Raw genomic sequence first — 22,762 nt, 5'->3', positions numbered from 1 at the left:
TCAAAGAAGTGCTGCTTATTTACAAAGCACTGCTGAAACAAACTGACAGTTCTCCCCCTTTTCTCAAGGAAAATTTACATTGCAAATCAGTTAGCGGATATTTAAATGCTCATATAGCTGCCTACAAGAATATACAAAAGACATGAAGAATGCATTTCATGAATTAATCACAGAGTAATTACAATGCAACATGAAGTCTGTTAGAGAAACTGATGACAATTAACTTTGGTGCAAGTTTAAGAAGGTAGCTTCATGCCCAAGCAGCTTTGCCTTTTCTCATGTGTTGTCCCTACTAGCCAATTATCTACTTGGACCACTATTTGGCTTGAGATGTCTTGCAGCACTGTTCCAGTCATGAGTGTGAATTCTAGTGTAGTAACTTAAGATATTAAAATTGGTTTCACAACAAACCATGTAAACATGGCTAGGGAGATCAACTCCTTGTGACCAAAAAGGATAGTTAAGATGTTGCCAAGTGGCAAATGTGAGGGCAATAGTATATGCATTTGAGTTGACCATGGTTCAAGCCCATATATGATGGCTAAATTATTCTTATTTTCTGTCTTTTAAACTCTTGTGGTTGTCTCTATATGGTTATCCTGGAGTATACAGAAAATTTATTTTCATATAATTAATATGAATATTGGATTATTACAAAAGAACTTAACACTTTAAAATAAAAAAATTTACATTTCTGAAGCCACAAGGATTGTCTAAGCATACTGTTTAAATGGAAATCCATTGATGCAGCAACCTTATGCAAATACAGAATGGGGTCACATATCAATTTAGGTATGGTCCACATAGTCCACACTAAACACTTTAGGTTAGGAAAACTAGTAAACCTTTAAAGAAGTATAACTTTGGTTTTTGCATTGTTTGGTTTATTAGTAATAATGTTTTCAAAGCGTTCAATTCTTTTGTGATAATCCTGTACACCACATTCTGTAAAATAAGATTCATTACGATGATTCATAATAATACAAAAACAGATATGAATCTGATAAAGAAACTTTGCTGACATACACTCCACGATCACTGAATTATGACCATCTCATCCGTAACAGACAATGCCACACAGCATGCAGCATGAAAAGCCAAACAGCTTCATAAACCAGAGCAGTGGTAATTTGCATTTGATCGTGCAGGTCAAAGTGATAAATAAGTGGTTATGGGATATAGTAAATATATCATGGAGTTTCAAAAGGGCATAATTGTGGGAGCTTGTGCATCAAGTGCTTCCATATTGGAAATGGCATGTCTTCTCGGTTGCTCATGGCCCACTGTGGTTAACATGTACAAAGAATGGTGTCAAACCACACCCCGCTGGCAAAACTGCAAGTGATTAAAAAAGGTGGATGTTTGTGGAGAGAGCGAAGGGCGCAGCACATTGTATGGGCTCAACGTCAGATCACTTTGCCACAGTTAACACTGCAATACAAATATGGGAATGCAAGTACAATATCCTAAATGACGATGTGCTGCATACTTGGACGTATGGGGTTCCACAATGGATGATGCAAGAAATCCTCACTGCTGATCACTGTCAATGGCGAATGCTATGGTATCAAAACACAGTGGTTTGACACTGGAGGACTGGAAACATGTGCTGGTTGGATGAGTCCAAATACCTGGTGCAACATGCCAGCAGACATCTTTGTATGTGGTGCAAGTCTATGGACCCATTGTGAATGGTGCCCACTATCCAGGCAAGTGGTGGTGGTGGTGCTTAATATGGGGCTGATTTTGCTGGAAAGAACTAAGGACCCTTAGTGCATGTGGAGCAATGTTCCACTGGTGAGGGCAGATGAAGATATCATCCATCTTGACTGGCCTCCTGGTTTGGCAGATCTCAATCCATTTGAACACCTGTGGGATGTTTTGGAAAAGGAATTGAGGCATATGGACACAATGTGAAAAGTGTTGAAGGCAGCATGGCTGCAGTTCCTTATGGATGTCTTTAGACATCCAGTGGAGTCTATGCCTGGGCAAATAGCACAGCAGGTTTTTTTTTACTGTGTGACTGGTGGACCAACATGGTATGGGCTCAACGTCAGGTGGTCATAATACAGTGATCACTAAGTATATAGTCAGGCCACTAGGCTCACATCTGGTGAGTATGGGCTTGGCACACTCAGAGAAGAATGATGATATCCTGAGCCTGATATCATCATCATTCCTCTCTCTCTCTCTCTCTCTCTCTCTCTCTCTCTCTCTCTCTCTCTCTGGGTAACTCAAATTTTTTTTTGGCTGGTGCAGCATAAGCCTCAGGCTTCCTTCTACCATTTGGCTAATAATAATAATCTTAAAATACAGTATATAAATATGTTTTTTTTTTTTTTTTTTGAACATATCTTTCATGGAACACAAATTTTGCACTGCTAGAAGCTCAGAAGAACAAAACACAATCTCAGAGGGCTTTTATTTATTAAAATTATAGTATGATTTGGCACTTATTGTGATATGGCAGTAAACACGTTTTTAAGGATATGGATACCAAAAGTATGCCTGATTCTAACTGGAAGTTAAATAATTTTATAACTGAGAGGAAGGTGGAAGAGAAATTGTTAAAGCTTAAAGTAAATGAGATACTTGGGGCTTTATCATTAAAATTTGATAAAATAAATCCAGCCATTATCTCTTTTTTTCATACAATTTGTATGTAGAAAAGAAATTCACATATTAAATGTAGTTTTAATGCAGTATTGTTAGCTTCAGACAGTCTGTGCACACTTTGTGTGTGTGTGTGTGTGTGTGTGTGTGTGTGTGTGTGTGTGTGTGTGTGTGTGTGTGTGTGTGTGTGTGTGTGTGTGTGTGTGTGTGTGTGTGTGTGTGTGTGTGTGTGTGTGTGTATTGTTCTGCGAAACTCATGAATGTGGTGTTGCTTGTGAAGAGAGACTGAAAGGATACTTAAAAGTATATGGGATAAGAGTAATAAATATTATACAGCAATTAAACTGAGTAGAGAACATAAATCTATAGAGTTTTGTTTCCAATAAAATTAGAATTTAATAATTAATTGATAAGGAGAAAAAAAATAATTTACTTTTCACTTCTATTAATCACAGTAAAAGAAAAAAATTTTCAGTTAACTTAAGAAGAAAAAAATCAAATGTATCTAAAATATAACACACTGTACATTTAACTTTTTTTTTTTTTTTTTTTTAAGTTTTGCAGAAAAAAATGATCAGAAGCAAATATTCACAGAGACTGACAATTTATTGAGCTTTCACGTAGTAGTAAACAAAATGTACAATAGTGCACATTTTCTCCACAAAATTGGAGAAAATAAATAATCTTTACATAAAGGAATAAACATTTTCACAATTATTTCATTTTCCTGACAGTTTTTTTTTCTCCGTAGTCTTTCTAATGCAAATGCAAGAGCGAATTTCAAAATGAATTCCTAAGTTGATAAAAGAATTTTTTTAAAATATCACTCTGATATAAAACAGCATCATAAATAATAACTTCAAATATTTACTACGCACATTTTTTTTTTTTTTTTTTTTTTAATTTTGACTAATACCTATGTTTTTCAAAGAACCTGCTGATCATCATTTGAAAGGTCCCAGTATCGATGAATTAATTAAAAATCACAAGCTTTAAAAACCACTGACAGGAAAGTTAAATAACATCACAAATATAAACAGCTATTCAAAAGGCTTTTTATAATAATATACAAAGCAGCACTTCAAGTTAAAAATGCTTTACATTTAATAGTTGCATATACGGGTATTAAATTTCTCAACATGCATACTGCAGTAGAGGTGTCTGCATTCTCTCTCTCTCTCTCTCTCTCTCTCTCTCTCTCTCTCTCTCTCTCTCTCTCTCTCTCTCTCTCTCTCTCTCTATGATTCAGACTCATATTGCAGAAGAATAGCATTTGTATTTTTAATTACAGAGAAGATAAAATGAAGGAATTTACCTTTAATGCACCCTTTCTTCAATATAAAGACACAGAACTTACATTACATTTTTATTCCCTATACTGCAAATTACACTAGTTTAATTTTAGCGTTTACCATACAATATATTAATACCATTACTGAGATTTTAATTCAGTTCTTTTTGTTTTCTGAATATATGAAAAGCTGTTACTTATATTTAATCAGTTTTACCAAACAGTGCAATTTAATAATAGTTTAAACTACATAAATCATTCATATTTTCAAGGGCAAATCAAAATCTCATGACAGAGTGCACGTAATCTTATTACCAAAGTGTTCAATTCAAAGTATATTTTATAGAAACTAATTGAATTAAAATAAACATATAGGTGCTTTATATTCTTATGTTTTAAAAAAAAATCAGTTTTCATTCATTTTAAATGTGAGTGAGAGAGAGAGAGAGAGAGACTAAAATATGCAGGAACAGCATTCAAATAAGCAAAAATGTTTTCGATGAAAACTACAGATGATGCTGAACTGGATTCAAATGTTGAATACAATAAATGATGCATAATATACAACAGCAGAATCAGAACTATACAGAAATACATGCAAAATAAGAGAAATATGGCATGTCATCTAATGATGAGAACTTAGTACATTCCATGACTTTAATATAAAAATAGGTTACATATTGATGTAACTACTAAACTTAAAAAGTAGGATGTCTTTGGACTATGTCTAGTTGAAAATTTTATTCTGCAACTACAAAAAATTATTTGTGTAAACTCAGTCATGTACAGTTTAACAATCTGACTGCTATCCAACTTCACTGTAATGTTACACTTAAATTTACATATGTAAACTACTACTTCAATTTTTTTTAATTTTACATTGAAAATTAAAATCAAAGGACACTGTCCAAAAGGAACTAAGAATATGTTCCATTTTATAATTACACTTGGTATGGAATGTGACTGTGGACAACTTGCAGAGTGACTAAATTATTCAACTAAACCACTTTACCTTTTCTCTATACACAAACTTCATGAAAATTGGCTGGCCACTTCTTTAAGCTGGAACTTCTGAATGAAATTTATGGACATTAAAACTTCCTATTCACAATGGGTAGCACCTCTGTTCTCTATCTTCACATAGATGCCTTAAAAAATTATATTATATTTAAAAGGACAAAACATTCAAAACATTTTTCATTGCACATAATTTTTAGGCTGTAATGAGACTTAGTTACTATATTCCTTTGAAATAATCTACATTAACCCACCGGAGGGCATATGACTTTTTGAAACACCATCGCACATGTGGGGATTGAGTCAGCACCACAATTTAAAAAAAAAAAAAAAAAGCTATTTTTCAATATTTCTTATTCATTTTTTTTAACTGATTAACAAAACTATGGTAATCAGTTGGCAAGCCTGATGAATACATTACAATGGCAGGGAAAGAGCTGTGGTTAACAACTTGAAGTTTCTAGGAAGCACCATTACAAAATATGGAGTGATAGACTAAGAAATAAGTAGGATACAAGCAGGTGGGAATTTCTATAGGCAGACAAGAGATCTGATCTGCACCAGAAACATACTACTGAAGTGTAAACAGGCTATATATCTGACCTATTACATACCAATTCTGATTTATACATCTGAAACTTGGACTATGAGGAAAAAGGATGAAAGCAGAATGCAGGGGGGCAGAAATGAGATTTGTGAGCAGCATAAACAGAAAGACAAGACATGACAAAATCGGGAATGATGTGATTAGGGAGAGAATTCAGGTTGAAACCTAGATAACAGGATTGAAAGGTCCCATTTGAAATGGTTTGGACAACAAGAGGATGAGAGATGTTTGCAAAGAAGAAAGTGATTTACAGTTAAGGGGCAAAGACCAAGGGGGATACCAAGAATGAGATGGCAGGACATGATAAAGACCAATGTCATTAAGAGGGGAGGAAACTGGAGTGAAATCGACAACTGAGAGATGTACACAGACAGGGCATAGTGGCGAAGCTTCATACATTGACCTGTGGAATAGTGGAATGATGACAGATGATGATACAAAAACTATATATATATATATATATTTTTTTTTTTTTTTTTTTATGAGAACCCCAAACACGAGAGGTATTAGAACCTATAGTACTTAGTACCGTGCTTGGGTTGGAGGTTGAGAAGACGAAAGAAGATATTTGTTGACATTGGACTTGAACTTCTGTAGATTGTAATTTTCAGGAAATACATACGAAGGAAGGTTTTTACAGAAAACGGCAGTTGAATAAATAAATGAGGAAGATGAAAAGTTGGTTCTGTGGGTTTGAAGTTGGACAGTAAATGAATGTTGGCTGGTGGCAGCACGTGTTCGGACTGTTTTGAAAGAGAGAGCGGGAATTATAGAAGCCAATTCAGAAGAACAGTGCCCATGGAAGAATCTGTAGAAGAGGCATGCACCAGAAACAGTACGTCTATGAGAAAGCGAGTGGAGAGACTCTGTTAGAGATGAATCATTAATTAACCTAACTGCCCTCTTCTGAATGGAATCAAGAAGCCTGAGAGAGGTTTTGGGGGCACCACCCCAGATGTGGGAACAATATTCCATGGCAGGGCGGATTTGCGATTTATACAGAGTGAGCAGCTGTTTGGAAGAAAAGTAACGCCGAGAGCGAAAGAGAAAACCAAGTTTTTTAGATGCAGAGGAAGCAATATTTGTAATGTGCTTGTGCCAAGAGAGATTAAAAGTCAGGGTAATCCCCAAAAGAGATATATCATTTTGCCTAGAAATCGGAGTGTCACTAAAGATAAGCATAGGAGCAGAAGAATCCTTTTTGCGAGATATAAGACAAGACTGAGTTTTAGAAGGGTTGAAATCAACTAAGTTGTCTTTGCCGCACTGGAGAATTACCTGAAGATCGGCATTTAAGGAATTGGCAGCAGATTTTTGTGAACTTGAAGCTGATTGAGCAGGGCAAGGTTTCTCAAAATGGAAAGTTGAATGCAATGTGCTATCATCGGCAAAACTATGGATAGGATTTCCAGTCAATGGAAGAAGGTCATTGATATACAAGAGGAAAAGAGTGGGGGAAAGAACTGAACCTTGGGGGACACCGGCATTAGTGGAGAAGTTAGAAGACAGAGAGCCATCTACCATCACCCTCAGTGAGCGATCAGAGAGAAAACTGGATAACCAATTACTAAAAACAGTTGGCAAACCATAAGATGGAAGCTTGTTTAGAAGACCTTTATGCCAAACACGATCAAAAGCCTTTGAGATGTCAAGAGCAACTACTTGTGTTTCACCGAACCTTTCCATTGAATTAGTCCATAAATGGGTAACATAAGCCAGAATATCACCAGTGGATCGACACTGACGGAATCCATACTGGCGATCGTTGATCAGACGGAAGGTTTCTAGGTAGTTTAAGAGTTGGCGGTTAATTGATTTCTCCATTACTTTAGAAAGAGTAGAAGTAATTGCAATGGGACGATAATTGGATGGGAGGGATTTGTCACCCTTTTTAGGAACTGGCTGGATATGAGCAAATTTCCAAGCAGAAGGAAAAACACCTTTGGAATAAGAAAGTGAAAAAAGGCGGCAAAGAATAGGAGTAAGTTCAGGAGCACAAGTTTTGAGAACAAGTGGAGAAATACCATCAGGACCTGGAGCTTTCTTAGCATCAAGATTCATCAAAATCCTTCTGATATCCTTTTGATGGAAAACCACAGGAGGCATTGAATGGAGCGTGTTAGGAATGGTGGGGGTGTTTTACCAAGATCATTAATACATGAGCTCGAAGAAAAATGGGATGCTAGCAGGTCAGCTTTATCCTTGGCTGCAGTGACAACAGAACCATCTGGTTTGGACAGAGGTGGGAGCAGAGATGGGCAAAAGTTGCGGCCAATAGCTTTGGCAAGAGACCAGAATGCTCGGCTACCATTAGGGCAAGAAGCAAGTTTTCTACTCTTAGCCTGTTCAAACTCTAGTTTGGACTGATTAATAACTGCTTTACAATTGTTGCGAGCTTTGGTGTAGGCAGAAAATAAAACTGAAGAATTAGAAACAAGCCAATTACGATATGCAACATTCTTCTCTTGGACAGCCTTAGCACATTTATTGGAAAACCAAGGTTTAGATAAAGGACGAGATTTTAAAGTGGAGTGTGGGATAAAGGATTCCATTCCAGCAAGAATAATTTCACTGACACGATCTGAGCAAACGTTGACATCAGAAGTTTTGAAACAGTAATAAGACCAAGGAAAAGAAGAAAAGATGTCTCGCAGGTCATCCCATTTTGCATTCTTGTAATGCCAAACAATACGAGGTTGGGAATAGCCATGAGATAGAGGTGCCATTGGAGAAGAGACAACCAAGTTGTGATCTGAAGTGCCTAAAGGACCTCTCACTTCGACCTTGTACTTAGAAGGGTTGTTTGTGAGAAACGATCAAGCGTATTGGCTGTATGATTAGGATTGTCCGGTATTCTTGTAGGTAAATGAACAATCTGTGCTAGGTCATTAGTAATTGCAAAAGCCTCAGCATCTCGACCTGCTGGGTCGGTGTGACTAGAAAATGGAAGCCAGCTGGAGTTGTGAACGTTAAAATCACCGAGGAAAATTACCTCACTGTTAGGAAAGTTAGACTGGAGAAAGTCAAGTTGCAAAGAGAGGAAGTCAAAGAGATCCAAGTGATTAGTGGAGTTGGGAGAACGGTAGAGACAACAGATGAATTTGACACAATGAGGTAGAGAGATTTTAAGCCAGAGAAGATCAAAGAGAGGAGATTCCAAATCGCCAAGTCTCTGACAGGGAATATCAGAACGGACATATGCACAAGTACCACCTTTGAGGCGAAAGGAATCATACAGCAAATAATTTGGGCATCTGAGATGAGAAGTAGTTGAATCAACTGATAACTGAGATTCAGTCAGAAAAAGTACATGGGGTTTGGAAGACTGCAAGTGGAAATGGACATCGTTGAGATTGGAATTAAGACCACGTATATTTGTGAAATGAATTAGGAAGTCCTTGGGAGGTTTAGATCTTTTCGCAGATAAGCTTGCTCTATTATTTTGACAATTCATGGTGTATTCAATAGTAAGAAAAAGTGGGTGGGACATGCTGTATGAAGTAATGAAATTTTTGGATATGGCGTACATGTGGTAAGAATATACCCAGATCCTTGACATAACGTGGCCTCGACAATGCTCCCCGCATACACACTACTCGGGCTCCCTCCAGTCACTATCTGGCAGAGTAGAGGTAGCAAGATTATACACTAGCTGATCCGGAAGCCTCCTAGAGAGTTACCAATAGGTTTGGTCCGGTGTACTATCTAGCGGCTGGCCTGCGAACACCGTTTTAGAGCTGTACTCTCGAAATGTAAGGAATATTGGATCTCGCCACGACAGTCATCATAACCTCAAAAATCATCAATCATACTGCATGATGGAAGAGATAGGGAAGGGTTGGCCGGAACTTAGCTCTAGAGACTAAACATGCGTTCCACCACTTCAAGCCTCCAATAAGCAAAGTGGTGGTATTTCACCGGTTGATGAGAGTCATCTACCACCTAGTACTGCCTGGTAACATAGAGGGGCGGTGTTCCTCCATGTGGTGTGGGCGCCACACCTCGACCCCTGCTTACGTTGGTTCACACCTGGGTGGTCACCCACCATGTACTTGTGCATGGAGGTTATACCCAGGATTACTAACAGTCCCACCATCGTGAAGGTGCAAGCAGAGGATTTGGCTGTCAGACCGTCCGGACTTCTCCGAAATTGGGTCCACTTGACTTAAGTGTCACCCGAATATCAGTTCCATCAGCGTTTTAGACTCCCAGGTAGCAAGAACAGCTTGTCTGGCATATCTGAGAGAATGTCTGTGACAACCTCAAGGATCAAGTCAAGGATATAGACTCTTGATACAAAATAAAATTTTGTATCTAGAGCTGATAAGCCTGACAGATACGTTACAATTAGAAGCGGCCTTTTTTTTTTTATTTACTTTTTTTTTTTTTTTTTTTTTTTTAATTCCGGAGGTTAATTTTTTTGGCCATTTTCACACCAACTTAAACAAATAGTTAAATAATAAATATAATTATCACTGAATTTTTTTCTGATATACATTCACATTTATCCATAATGTTCTGGATAAATGTGAATTATAAGTCCGTGACTTTGCCACCCAATTGCATCCCTTCATGATGATGAATTTATCTGTGTTGATTACATTCTCCTACTATCCGGGCACATCTGAACACCTTGCCAGAATTTTGTGCTCCTACTGTATATGGTGTGTGCAGCTCCCTAGAAGGAAATTACACCCCATCATTTCCAGGGTGAAAACGCCTATTCCTCCTTTTCTGCGAGGTGGTTCTATTTACTGTATTACTTGTCCAGATTGTGGGATATGTTATGTTGGTGAGACTGCCAAGAGGTTAGAGATTGTGTTTCAAAACATGGGGGGGAGGCCTCTCCACACTGCCAACTTTGACTGCTCTGCCATTGCAGAGCACTATTGGTCAAACAACATAATCTTGATCCTTGTTGTGACATTTAATTCATTACACACAAGGAATATTATTGCTGACACTGGAGTTGTGATTTCATGATCAGCCATCATCTTTCGTATTACTCATTGTATATAAGTTTTCACCGCGGAATAGGCATTTTTGCCCCGGAAATGATGGGATATAATTTCCTTCTAGGGAGCTGCACACACCATATACAGTAGGAGCACAAACCTTAAACTAGCTAGCTGATGAAGAGACACCTTGCCCTGAAAGCTACTATTTTAATGTGTTTATTTATGCATATTTTATTGAATTTTATTTATGTTTATTGTATTCTATTTTATCTATAATAAAGTTTGATTTAACCATTTTGTCTGTTGTTACAAGAAATAATGATAATTACTTTTATCAGCTAAAGATATAATTTTTCATTTTTTAAAAACCTTTGATGATGACTTGCCTAAAATTAGTTGGTTTTAAAAAGTATCTTAGCATTGCTGAATTAAGTGATATATTAATACTTACATCAGATGCTTGGGTAATTCGAGCCTGAGAGGGAACACCCTGTAATTGTATATGATTATACATCCTTTGTCTGTTTACTGGTGGACCTGGGAAAATAATTTAAATACAGTATGTTTATCTCTTATTCATGCACACTCATAAACATAATAAATAAAAAAGGTAAAAAGGTAAAAAAATAAAGAAATAAATAGAAAATAAAAGGCTTTCCTTTCTATAGGTTTTTTTTCTTAATGCATTTAATAAAAAAATCCACTTAGCAGAAAAATTTAATACTGCAGGAAAACAAGAAAACTCATTCATGAAAAAAGTTCTTTCTAGCATATGGCAATCATTTGGTCAGAAAACAATCACCCAGACAAATGAATGATTAACCGAAATTTGACGACATGCCATGGCAAATTTTTGACCTTTTATAATCTGAGATCACCTACGTATGATATCAGAAAGGTCTAATAATGGATACAGGCAATGTAATATCATTAAAAATTAGCAACAGTTATTTGTCAATTTTAGCCTTAAAGGATTTTGAAAAGCCTGAGCAAGGCAGAATTTAAAGATTATTTCAAATGGCTACCATTTGAAATAATCTACAAATCGATGTTAATTTATAAATTAACATCATGGTTGTAGTACTGGTTAAAAAAAAATAATAAGTGTACATAATCAAAAGTATAGTATAACACTGCAAGTTTTCTGCTGCTACTTAAAAGCTTATGATACTAATAAGGTCATAATGCAAACAGACATTATGTATGCCTTGAAATAAGTTACCTCTACTGCACTTTTGAGTTCATATTTATTGTACAGTTGTAAACATGCTAGATTTTGTGTTTGTGTGCAAACATGCATGTAAACACTATTAAACATTTACTTAGGAATACTATGATATTCACCAATTAGACTCAGTAGAACAGGAAGGAATATGAGACTATGTAAGGTGCCAAAGGCTATAATTCCCAGAAACATACGAAAATAGAAGATCTGAAATATCTGGGATTTGGCAAAAGCCAGGACTAAGATACCACAGTCTGTAAGAGTGATTCCTGAGAGTACCTGAAACGAAAAAAAAAAAGAAAAAGAAAAAAAAGAATATATCAAAAATAAGGAATTAATACTATTATTCCAATTTTATTAGAGCATAATTTTATATTCTTCATAAGGCATAAAGAAATTTCAATACCATTTATACATTATTTGCAATACATTAAACTGACTGGTCAACACAGATCTGTTAGAATTTAAACTGTGGACGATTTTTTAATATAGATTCCAGTTCTTTTCCAGGTTGAAAACTATTAATTAAAATTTTAACTATTATGCATAACTGGGATTTGCCTGAAAGAATTAATTTTGGAACTTCATTTTTTAAAATTTTTAATATGGTTCCATTACATATGCTCGACATGAATTTAAAAGAGAGATATACACCAGAAATGTGCACCTCACTGTTAGACAAACAGACTAGAAAATGTTACAATATAGATCAGTGTTTGCCAAACTGCGGTCCCCCAAAATGTTTGGAAGGGGTATCAAGTAATACGTGCTTATTTTCCTAAAAATATGCTAATAGAATGACGAGTTTTAAAGAACATTATTTTTGATATGATTAATATGTATACAAGTTGCTTCCCTAACATACGTATTTCAAATTATTCGTTCTATGTATAGCAATTTGATGATAAATAAAGTTATTATATATCTATATAAAAAAAATAAAAATATAAAGTTGAGTTGTTTTACACATAAAACTTTGAATTTTCTTTTCAGAAAACAGTGTTTGTTCACACACGCATGTGTCTGAAAAACTTTTGTTTTGTTATTATTGCTACTGATGGAACAGCAATCTTATTCTATCAGTAGTTTGGGAACTGCTGATATAGATGAAGGTGTATAAAGAAACATTATGCCTAGAACAATGAAAGACAAATGCATCAAAGTCTTGTCTGCATTTGGTGTTATGCTACCAGCTTAATCAGTTTTTTTTTGAAGAGGATGACAGGGCTGTAAATATTCTTGTCTTTAGCAATTTTTGGCACAGCACTTACACCACAGTATAGTTCTTCTTATGACACAAGGAAAGCAAGCTTATATAGTATCAGCCAAAAAAATTACCACTTCATTTGCTCTTTCAACACAATCCTTCTTTAAATTTATTCAAACCACCCACTTCCACAACAGATGGAAATTTTTTCCAACAGTGAAATCCATTTAGAGCTTTAAACATGTCAATCAGATCTCACAGGTGCCTAGTTTCCAGATGCTGTAATTCACAGAACACGTCTTCCTTGGTAATGAAGAGCAACTAACCTTGTTGCTCTGCCATTCCATCAGATCTGCATCCTTCCTAAAAGAGGCTTCCAAGCCTGTGGGTTTTACTCAAGATGTGACCTAAATATTACTTTATGCAATAGTCTGTCTCTGTGTATTACTCACAGAACTCCACTACCTTCTCTTGCAGTTTGTCTGCACTGCTTGAACTTCATGTTGAACTTTTCAATCCAAATGTTATGCTGTTCTGGGATCACTACTATCCAGATGCAGTATCCTTCATTTATCAGTATCAGACTTCAGTTGCCATTTTCCAAATTTCTCAATCCAAATGGTATGTTATTCTAGCATCACTTCTATCCAAATGTAGTATCTTGCATTTATCAATGTCAAACTTCAGTTGCCTTTTTTATTTATTTATTATTTATTTATTTTTTTAAAACAAAATAAATTTTCTTCTGTTATGTATATCATTGGAATCAATGGAATTAGCAAATAAACAATGTTCTGGTGCTACACAGAAGTATTCGGTTCAAAAGTGCACTTCACACACTGGACGTTTTTTATGAATTACTTCATATTTTCACCTTCCTATTTTACACTGTACCATTTTTCAGCCTAATTTTTCAGGTTTTCTTGGAGTAGTATACCCTGAATACTGTCATTAACCACCTCACCAGCCTTTAATCATCATCAAATAAACATTAAACTTGACATATGCCCTTATTCAGTGTCATTAATATTGAAAACAGTAAGGAGTCCAATGCCAAATCCTATGGAGGGGGGGGGGGCAATTAAAAACCACTGTCTCCTACCATTCAATTATCCCTTTCTCCACAACAGTAACTTGCTCCTCATACAAAACTGATCCAATTTGTACAGCTGGCCTTCACGTGGAACAGTATAAAAAGCTTTGCTGAAATCTAAGTATATGGATGTCAAAATTATTCTGTCCTCCGTTCTTTTGCAACTACTTCAAAGTGGATAATCAGATTGGTCAAACAAGATTTCCTTTTAACCAATCCATCCTGTGATTGGCATATGACTACTTAATGTTTATCAATGTTAAATAGTCACCTTTATGAACACAAATTCACTTTCCTTTACCCAAAGAATTCTTCTCTTGTTGCCTCTCTTACAACACTGATACACAACAAGCCATCAGTAAAGCAAAACAAGCCATCCAGTAAATCCGGCAAATGTTCTACTACTGAATGAATAACTAACCTACAAGTTCCAGTCAATATTTAGAGTGTTGAATACCCCATAAGATAATCTGATTTGCTAGCTCACTATTGTCTGCACAGTTGTTCATTATATTCCTCACTGTTATTTGCCTTGTGATGAGTATAACATCATCTAACATACTCCTGCTCTTGTTTTTTTGTTTTCTTATATCACATCAGACTGATTCAACATTACACCAACAACCCAGGTCAGTTGAATATACACCATATCCTCCTTAAGTTATATTCCTGAAGAAAATCCATGCGTAATAATATATTTTCCACATAAGTTGTCCCCTCCACCCTTTTTTCATGGTTATCTTTCACAGTGCATTACAGTAAATCTATATTAACAACCATGTGTACTTTAATTCGTACTTTAGACTGACATTTTATTAAACTGACAGTGAACTATATAGAAATTGGTAACTGTATAAGTATATACATTTACTATTAGAAATTGAAGTCAAAGTTTACTTTTGAACCCTCGAAAAGTAAACTCAAAAGTCAAAAGATGAGCCATTGTGAGTTATGTTTTCTGAGGAAAATGAAAAAATTCTTTGGTTTTAAAATAGCGTGTTTTTTGTATAAAAAAAGTAATAAATTTTAAATATATTAGTATTATTCTGGCCTTTCTGTCCTAAAGCACAAGCCTTCAGTTTGGCCTGCGATGAGTATAATCGCACTCCTACTTTCATTTTTTTTTTTTTTTTTTGTTTTGAAAATTTCTCTTTACAATTCATGTGACATAAGTTGTTTATTCTAAAAAGAACTCAATTATGGATGCACATGTAATCTATTTTGTTTACACTGCTTAGAGGAGGGAACCTGATGTTAAGGATTCACACTTGATTTTACACTCAATGTGTAATTTTAGATGATTTTTAGTGCTTGAAAGGTTGACTTATCTGCAAGAATATAATGATTATTCAATATTAGCTTATTCAAAATGTATTTTATTATTGTTGTTGTAATTGAGGATTTTTGGCACAAGGGCCTATTGTGCCTGTTCATGAATTTCTTATGACTGAAAATTGTATATTATGTCTTTCAGAGATGGTTATATAACTTTGTGCGTTTCAAGTATTCAAATAGTTCTTCAAAATTGGCATTTTTGCCAAGTATGTGTAATAAAGTTAAAGGTTCCTGCAAATTGGATAGATAATAGAAACTGGATTTTTGGATAGTTGTGTACTAAGGGCATTCTATTAGAATATGTTTAATTGTTAGCTGTGTCTGCCAGATGAGACATTGAGGATTCTCTCCCATAAGCAAGAACAGATGCGTTGTATAAGAATGACAAATTCGAGGTCTTGCCAAAATGACTTCTCGCCTGCTTCTCCTGAAACTAGAAGTCCACAGCTGAGGTGTTTTTTTAATCTGGAATAGTTTATTATTGACTTGTGTTTGCCAGTTCTGACCATTGAGTCCTACATGCTGTTTTAATAGTGGATTTATAATCAGTGTAGGACTTTCAGATGGCAGAATGATGTACTGTCAGGATGTTTAGCAGCATGATCTGCACATTCATTACCTGGGATGCAGACATGACCAGGGATCCAGCAGAAGGTGACCATCTGGTTTGATGTTTGATATTAGCATAGGCATATGATGCAAGAAAGCAAGCTTATTCAGCATCAGCCAAAAAAAAAAAAAAAACACACACACCACTCCCATTTCACCCCTCCGTTCGTTCGAAATACCTGTCCAGTTGAGCCTTAAATTTGTTTAGGCTATCAACTTCAACAACAAATGATGGAAGTCGGTTCCACCAACCAACCACCTGCTGGCAAAAGGCAAATTTCCGCACATCTATCCGACATCCGTCCTTCCTCAATTTGAATTTATGCCCTCTGAGGTGATTATTCTGAGCAAGAGGAAGTATCCCATTGGCATTGAGCATGCTCAAACCATTCAAAGCCTTATACACCTCTATCAGATCACCTCGCCGGTGCCTAGTCTCCAGACTCTGTAATTTGCAAAACTTAAGCCTTTCTTCATAAGAGCAACCCTTTGTTCTATTCACTAATCTTGTTGCCCTTCTCTGTATCTGTTCCAGCAGCTCTACATCCTTCTTGAAATGAGGCGTCCAGACCTGTATACAGTACTCAAGATGTGGCCTAACCATTGCCTTATACAAGGGAATAATCACCTCCTTATCCCTGCTAGAAAAATTTCTGTATATCATTGACAAGACACCATGAGCTACTCTTGCAGCTCGTCTGCACTGCTCAGAGAACTTCATATCTGCCTGCACAATTACCCCCAGGTCCTTTTCATTCTCCACCACTGTCAGTGTAGTACTGCAGAGTTGATACGTTGCTCTGGGGTTACTGTTTCCCATATGTAGTACTTTACATTTGTCAATGTTAAACTTCATTTGCCACCTCTCAGCCCATCTGTTCAACCTTTCCAGATCCTATTGCAGCAGCATAGCGTCAGTAGTGTCCTTAACAACTCTGCCAACCTTTGTATCATCTGCAAACTTGGACATTAAACTTGATATACCATCATCAATATCATTCATAAACACCGAAAACAACAACGGACCCAACACTGAACCCTGAGGAACTCCACTAATAACATTAGTCCACGTTGAGCAGTGTCCATTGATTACCACTCTCTGTCTTCTGCCACTCAACCATCCCCTTAGCCATAGCAGCAATTTGCCTCCAATGCCACACTGCTCCAATTTGTGCAGCAGTCTTCCATCTGCACAGTACAGAGAAGGGCAACAATATTAGTGAATGGAACAAAGGGTTGCTCTTACGAAGAAAGGCTAAAGTTTCTAGCAAATTACAGTGTTCGGAGACTAGGCACCTGCGAGGTGATCTGATTGAGGTGTATAAAGCCTTGAATGGTTTGAGCATGCTCAATGCTGATGGGATTCTTCCTCTTGCTCAGAATAATCACCTGAGAGGACATAAATTCAAATTGAGGAAAAACAGATTTAAGATAGATGTGTGGAAGTTTGCCTTTAGCCAGCAGGTAGGTGGTTGGTGGAACAGACTTCCATCCTTTGTTGTGGAAGTTGATAGCCTAAATAAATTTAAGGCTGGGCTGAACAGGTATTTGGAAAGGATGGAGGGGGTGAAATAGGAGGGGTTTTTTTTTTTTGGCTGATGCTGCATAAGCTTGCTTTCTTGCATCGTATGCCTCTACTAATGCTAAAAATCCAAAATCAGTACACTGATTATTGCTACCACAGTGGGTCTTTCATCTATCAGTAATCACTATATGGAAAGCTGACCAATGCCTTTTAGAACTAGACTTTTCTGATAATTATCATTTGGAGGTTTTTGTGAAAAAAATTCATTATGCATAAGCAGTAGAAATTTTAAAATAGTAGCATTGTTCAAGTTAATTATTTTTTTTTTATTTATTAATTTTTTTAAAACAAAATAAATTTTCTTCTGTTATGTATATCATTGGAATCAATGGAATTAGCAAATAAACAATGTTCTGGTGCTACACAGAAGTATTCGGTTCAAAAGTGCACTTCACACACTGGACGTTTTTCATGAATTACTTCATATTTTCACCAAGCATATTACACTGTACCTGTTCAAGTTGTATTTTACTTGTGTATAATTTTTATCTTAACTGTAATATATTATAAAAAAAATTAGGGCATTATTGGTGTCTCATATGTTACACATTGTTCCATTAGATTAGTTTGTATTATCGCTTACTGATACAGTAAACAGAATACAATTTTATTACTTCATAATAAAATGACCTTTCTATTAAGTAGAAAATATTTGATTCTTCTATGAGCAAGTTCTAAGAATGTATATGGCTCATACAAATAAATTTTCTGGAAGATGTGGACCTGCAACAATGAATTTTTCAAACAAGTGAGCTTTAGTAGCAAGTTTTATGGCAGTTGGATCTGTGTAGTGAGTTTCTTTGCAAATTTTGATGTAAAAATTCACTGGAAATGGAAAAGAGTGGAAAATTTTCACCCCATTTTTTTTATTATACCTTCACCTATCACTTGTTGGATGTAAAACCAAGTGAAACAGAGGGATGAATTGCAGAAAAATTCTGCAAGGTGATACAGTGTGTCCAATTATACAGGGGTGCTCACTTTATTCATTCATTCATTAACCAATGAGGGAGCATTCACTTATTAGTGCTGATTATGTTTCAGCAATAATGAAAAATACAGACAGGAGCATTCATATGGAATCTGTTAGACTTAGTATAAACAATTAACCTCACAATTAGTAGTAAATTCCAAGTGAAGGCCAAAAAAATGGCATCACTCAGAGATAACTGATGGTGGTGGGGGGGAGGTGCATGAGTGGATATGATCACACTTCCAAATTCAAAAGAATAATATGAAAAGGAAAAAAGCTAGTCTCTCAGACACCACAGAAAAGGAAAGCCAACTTCAGTCTTCCTTTATTTCTTCTGTTCTGCAACAAATTAAACAACATGAAATAAAATTTATAAATTTTTATTTTTAATGTGAATGAAATTTTTATAAGAATTAACAAAAAAAAAAAAAAAAGAGAGAGAACTTCTTTTCCATCCTTTGTGTTATATTCCACATTTCTCTGGTTAATTTCCATTAACTTTTGATTATATCACTGATGGATTGTTAAAGTACTTACCCAGTAATTGCATAACCATGTTGAAACAAAGATACGGGAGCAGTTGAAAAAGTAATGACTCTGAGTAGCATTTTAGAGGTGGAGAATGACAATATAGCAAAATAAAGTGTATTGGTTTGATTTTATTTGAATTTTTATGGTGCATGGGAGAATTTTGGGTATGATACTTCAAGTCCACAGAAATACTTTGAAAATCAGTATTATTCCCTACAGTTAGGTTATGTAAAAATGTATAGAGAAAAAAAAAAAAAAAAAAAAACAACACACAAAAGTAAAAATCATTATAAAACAAGTTATGTTTGTTATTTTGGTTTTTAGGAGCATTAGCAACTAAGGCCATATTGCTCCGGGAATATGCGGTGGTCATTCTCTGACATTTCTGCATCCTCCGTATTTGGTGGTGACGGGCTCGAACCCCGATCTAATCAAGAAGCATGTGCTATGCACTGCTGCTCCTTCCCACCTGGCTACGGAGGCACCAAAATATAAAACAAGTAAAGTATGAAACCTATTAATGTCAGCACTACCCCACAGGGTATATTTTTATTGAAATCTGAGAAGTAAGGCAACTGCATAATAAGATGATCAAGATCTATCTGGGGAGGGGGATGTCAGTCCCATATGGCAAAGAGATGAAGCAGACTGTTACAAAACTCCTACTGTACGGTGAATTGCTACTACTTCCATGTTATTTATTGGTAAGTGGCATTGGTAAAAAGGTGGGAGTGGTTACCTACAAGGATACAAACTCCTCCACTGGTAGGTGCATTGCCATTTCTGTCCATGCATATCATGGTAACATTACGCAAGAAAGGGTTTTAATTTGCCTTAGGTATGCCTTCTGCAAACAAAAGCAACTGGATAAAGTTTTCGCAAGAAAGCTTCGAGGTCATCAGTATTCCCCAGAACCCATGACTGTAGGAATTTAGCCATTATTTGGGATTGGCAATCTGTTGATTCGCTTCTGAAGGGCTGAGGACTTGTTTCTTTTTTTTTTTTTTATGTCTTGAATTTATCTTGTTGAGGGAATCGTGGGCAGTGACCTATGTACTCACCTCCCTCATCTTGACATCAATTTATTCTTGTTGAAAGAGTTACTTCAGATTTTTTGCAGTTTGTTCTGCTTGGTTCTGGTAGTAGGAGGTACTGAGATAAGTGTAGCAGCTAGCTGGTCCTTTTGAGGATTTTTGTGGGCTTAATAAATAGTGTGTGTGTGCAACAAATATAAATGACCCTTCATGTGGATAGTCATTTCAGTTTGTATTTCAATGAAGCATCTCCTTGCAACCTTTGCAGAATATAAAGGTGTACTGCTACTTATAGGTTTCACTGCTTTTCTTGCCTTCTGGTAAAATATTCAGCTCTGCCTTTAAACTTTTCATCTCTTTTTCCTCTTTGCACTGCTGGCATGCATGAGTGTATGCAGGACACTCTCCTTGGCAGTTAATGCATTTACATCTATGAAGTAAGATGGGGGGAGGCAACTGCATAAGATGATCAAGAGAAGCATATGGACAACGCGAAGATGAATGGAACAAAAAGGGTGCTCTTACATAGAAAGGCTTTGGTTCTTCAAACTGCAACACCTGTAGACTAGGCACCTGTCGGGAGATGTGAGGTATTTAAACTTGAATTTACTGAGCAAGCTAAGTATAGTAGTAGAGGCATGTGATGCAAAAAAGTGTATCAGCTTATGTAACATCAGCCAAAAAAAAAAAAAAAAAAAACCCAATTTCCCACATCCATTCCCTCTAAACATTTGTCCAGTTCCTCCTTGAATTTATTTAAGTATCAACTTCCATAACAGCAGATGGAAGTTTGTTCCAGCAGCCAACTATCCGCTGGCTTAGGGGCAAATTTCCACACACCTATTCTACAACTATCTGTCATCAATTTGAATTTATGCCCCCTCAGGTGTGTAATCTGAGCAAGTGGAACAATCCCATCAGAATTGAGCTTTCTCAACCCATTTAAGGCCTTATACATCTCAATCAGATCACCTCACAGATGTCTAGTCTCCAGATGCTGCAATTTGCAGAAATTAGGTCTTTCTCAGTAAGTGGTTGGAGGTTTTATGGCACAACAGCAGATAAAGGTCATTATGCACCTTGTCGGTAAGAGGACCCCTGTTGCAGTAAAACACTGCCATTACTGTCATTAACAACTCTGTCAACCTTTGTATCATCTGCATACTTGGACATTAAGCCAGATACCTTCATCAATATCATTGATAAATATACAAAACAACAGTGGGCCAAACACCGAACCCTGTAGGCTCCACTAATAACATTAATCCACGAAAAGCAGTGTCCATTTATTTCCACTGTTTTCTTTCACTCTACCTATCCTTTTATCCACTGTAGCAACTTGCCCTTAATACCATTCTGCTCCAATTTGTACAAGTCTTCCATGCGCAACAGTGTCAAAAGCTTTCCTGAAATCCAAATATATGATATCAAAATTATTTTTTGCATCCAGTTCCTGTAACTACATCATAATATCCTATCAAATTTGTCAGACAAGACTTTCCCTTAACAAACCCATGCTGTGTGTGAATTATTAATGCAGCCTTGTCGAGATGACCCTGCAATGCTCCTTTAACCAGTGACTCCATTATTTTCTCCGGAACAGAAGTTAAATTGACAGGTCTGTAATTACTCATGTCACCCTTTGATCCCCTTTGTGAATTGGGGATACTTTTGCACACCTCCAGTCTGTGCGGACTTTCTCTGCATCAAGGATGCTCTCATAATTATGGTTAAGGGTTTGCTTACTTCCTTTGCATCTTCCTTTAATATAACTGGATATATCCCATCCACTCCATATGCCTTTCTTATGTTTAACTTAATCAATTTTTCCTCCACTTTGCTCTCAGTTATTACAAAATCATTACGCTCAACTGACAGTTTGATAAGCTTCTGGCATCCACTTCCCTAAGGAAGTCCTCATGTGTGAATGTAGATGCAAAATACCCATTCAGTTTGTCAGCTATCTGAGCAGGCTCAGGCTCATCAACAGTCGAACCATTGATATCAAGTGAACCAATCTGATTCATCCCCTTCCTTCTAGATTTATATAAGTAAAGAAGTCCTTGCCACTTTTCTTAGCATCCTTTGCAAAGATTTCTCATAATCTGCCTTCTCTTGCCTAACCTTCTTTGTGACTTGATTACGGACTAGCTTATGTCTACCATAGCCATCTGTGTTGACTGATAATTTATATGCACCCCCCATGCATTTTTCCCATGTTAATGGCATTCTTCCTCTTGCTGAGACTATACATGAGGAGGCATAAATTCAAGTTGAGCAATGATGTTTGCAGGATAGACATCCCAAAGTTTGCCTTCAGCCAGTGGTGGTTTATTGTTGGAACAGGCTTCCATCTGTTGTTGTGGAAGTGGATGGTTTAAGTAAATTGAAGGAAGAACTAGACAAATTCTTGGAGAGTATGGACAGGTGAAGTGTTTTTTTTTTTTTTTTTTTTTTTTGACTGATGCTATATAAGCTTGATTTCTTGCATCATGGATTTTGGCCCTAAGCATACTGTAATTTTGTGGTTCTTTGCACATCAAGTGCATGGAAAGGTACTAATGACACACCATTCCCAAACGTCCATATTTTTGGAACTCAAAACACCTTAGGGGATTCAATACATACAGCAAATTAAAAAGTAATTATGCAGTTTCTAGTGGGAGGGGCTAGATTTCCATCAC

The 22,762-nt window shown here is 36.3% G+C and overlaps 1 protein-coding gene across 3 annotated transcripts in view; it reads right to left on the bottom strand.

The window, feature by feature from the left end:
- Window positions 1–4,321: 4,321 nt before the first annotated feature.
- Window positions 4,322–22,762, bottom strand: part of LOC150077842 (NPC intracellular cholesterol transporter 1-like) — a 671,091-nt gene continuing 652,650 nt past the window's right edge. For all 3 annotated transcript variants that reach the window (XM_090384813.1, XM_090384814.1, XM_090384816.1), the window contains 3 exons: window positions 11,831–11,990; window positions 10,938–11,023; window positions 4,322–5,052 (listed from right to left, as the gene is read on the bottom strand). In XM_090384813.1, coding sequence (XP_090240939.1) covers window positions 5,041–5,052; window positions 10,938–11,023; window positions 11,831–11,990 — 258 coding nt within the window. In that variant the 3' untranslated portion in view covers window positions 4,322–5,040. The remainder of the gene's footprint in view (window positions 5,053–10,937; window positions 11,024–11,830; window positions 11,991–22,762) is intronic.

This window comes from Mastigoproctus giganteus, chromosome 11 (assembly GCF_048544385.1).
Source record: "Mastigoproctus giganteus isolate SK-2022 chromosome 11, ASM4854438v1, whole genome shotgun sequence".
Classification (NCBI taxonomy): Eukaryota; Metazoa; Arthropoda; class Arachnida; order Uropygi; family Thelyphonidae; genus Mastigoproctus; species Mastigoproctus giganteus.
The sequence above is the reverse complement of the archived record's forward strand: the minus strand, read 5'-3'. Positions and strand labels throughout refer to the sequence as shown.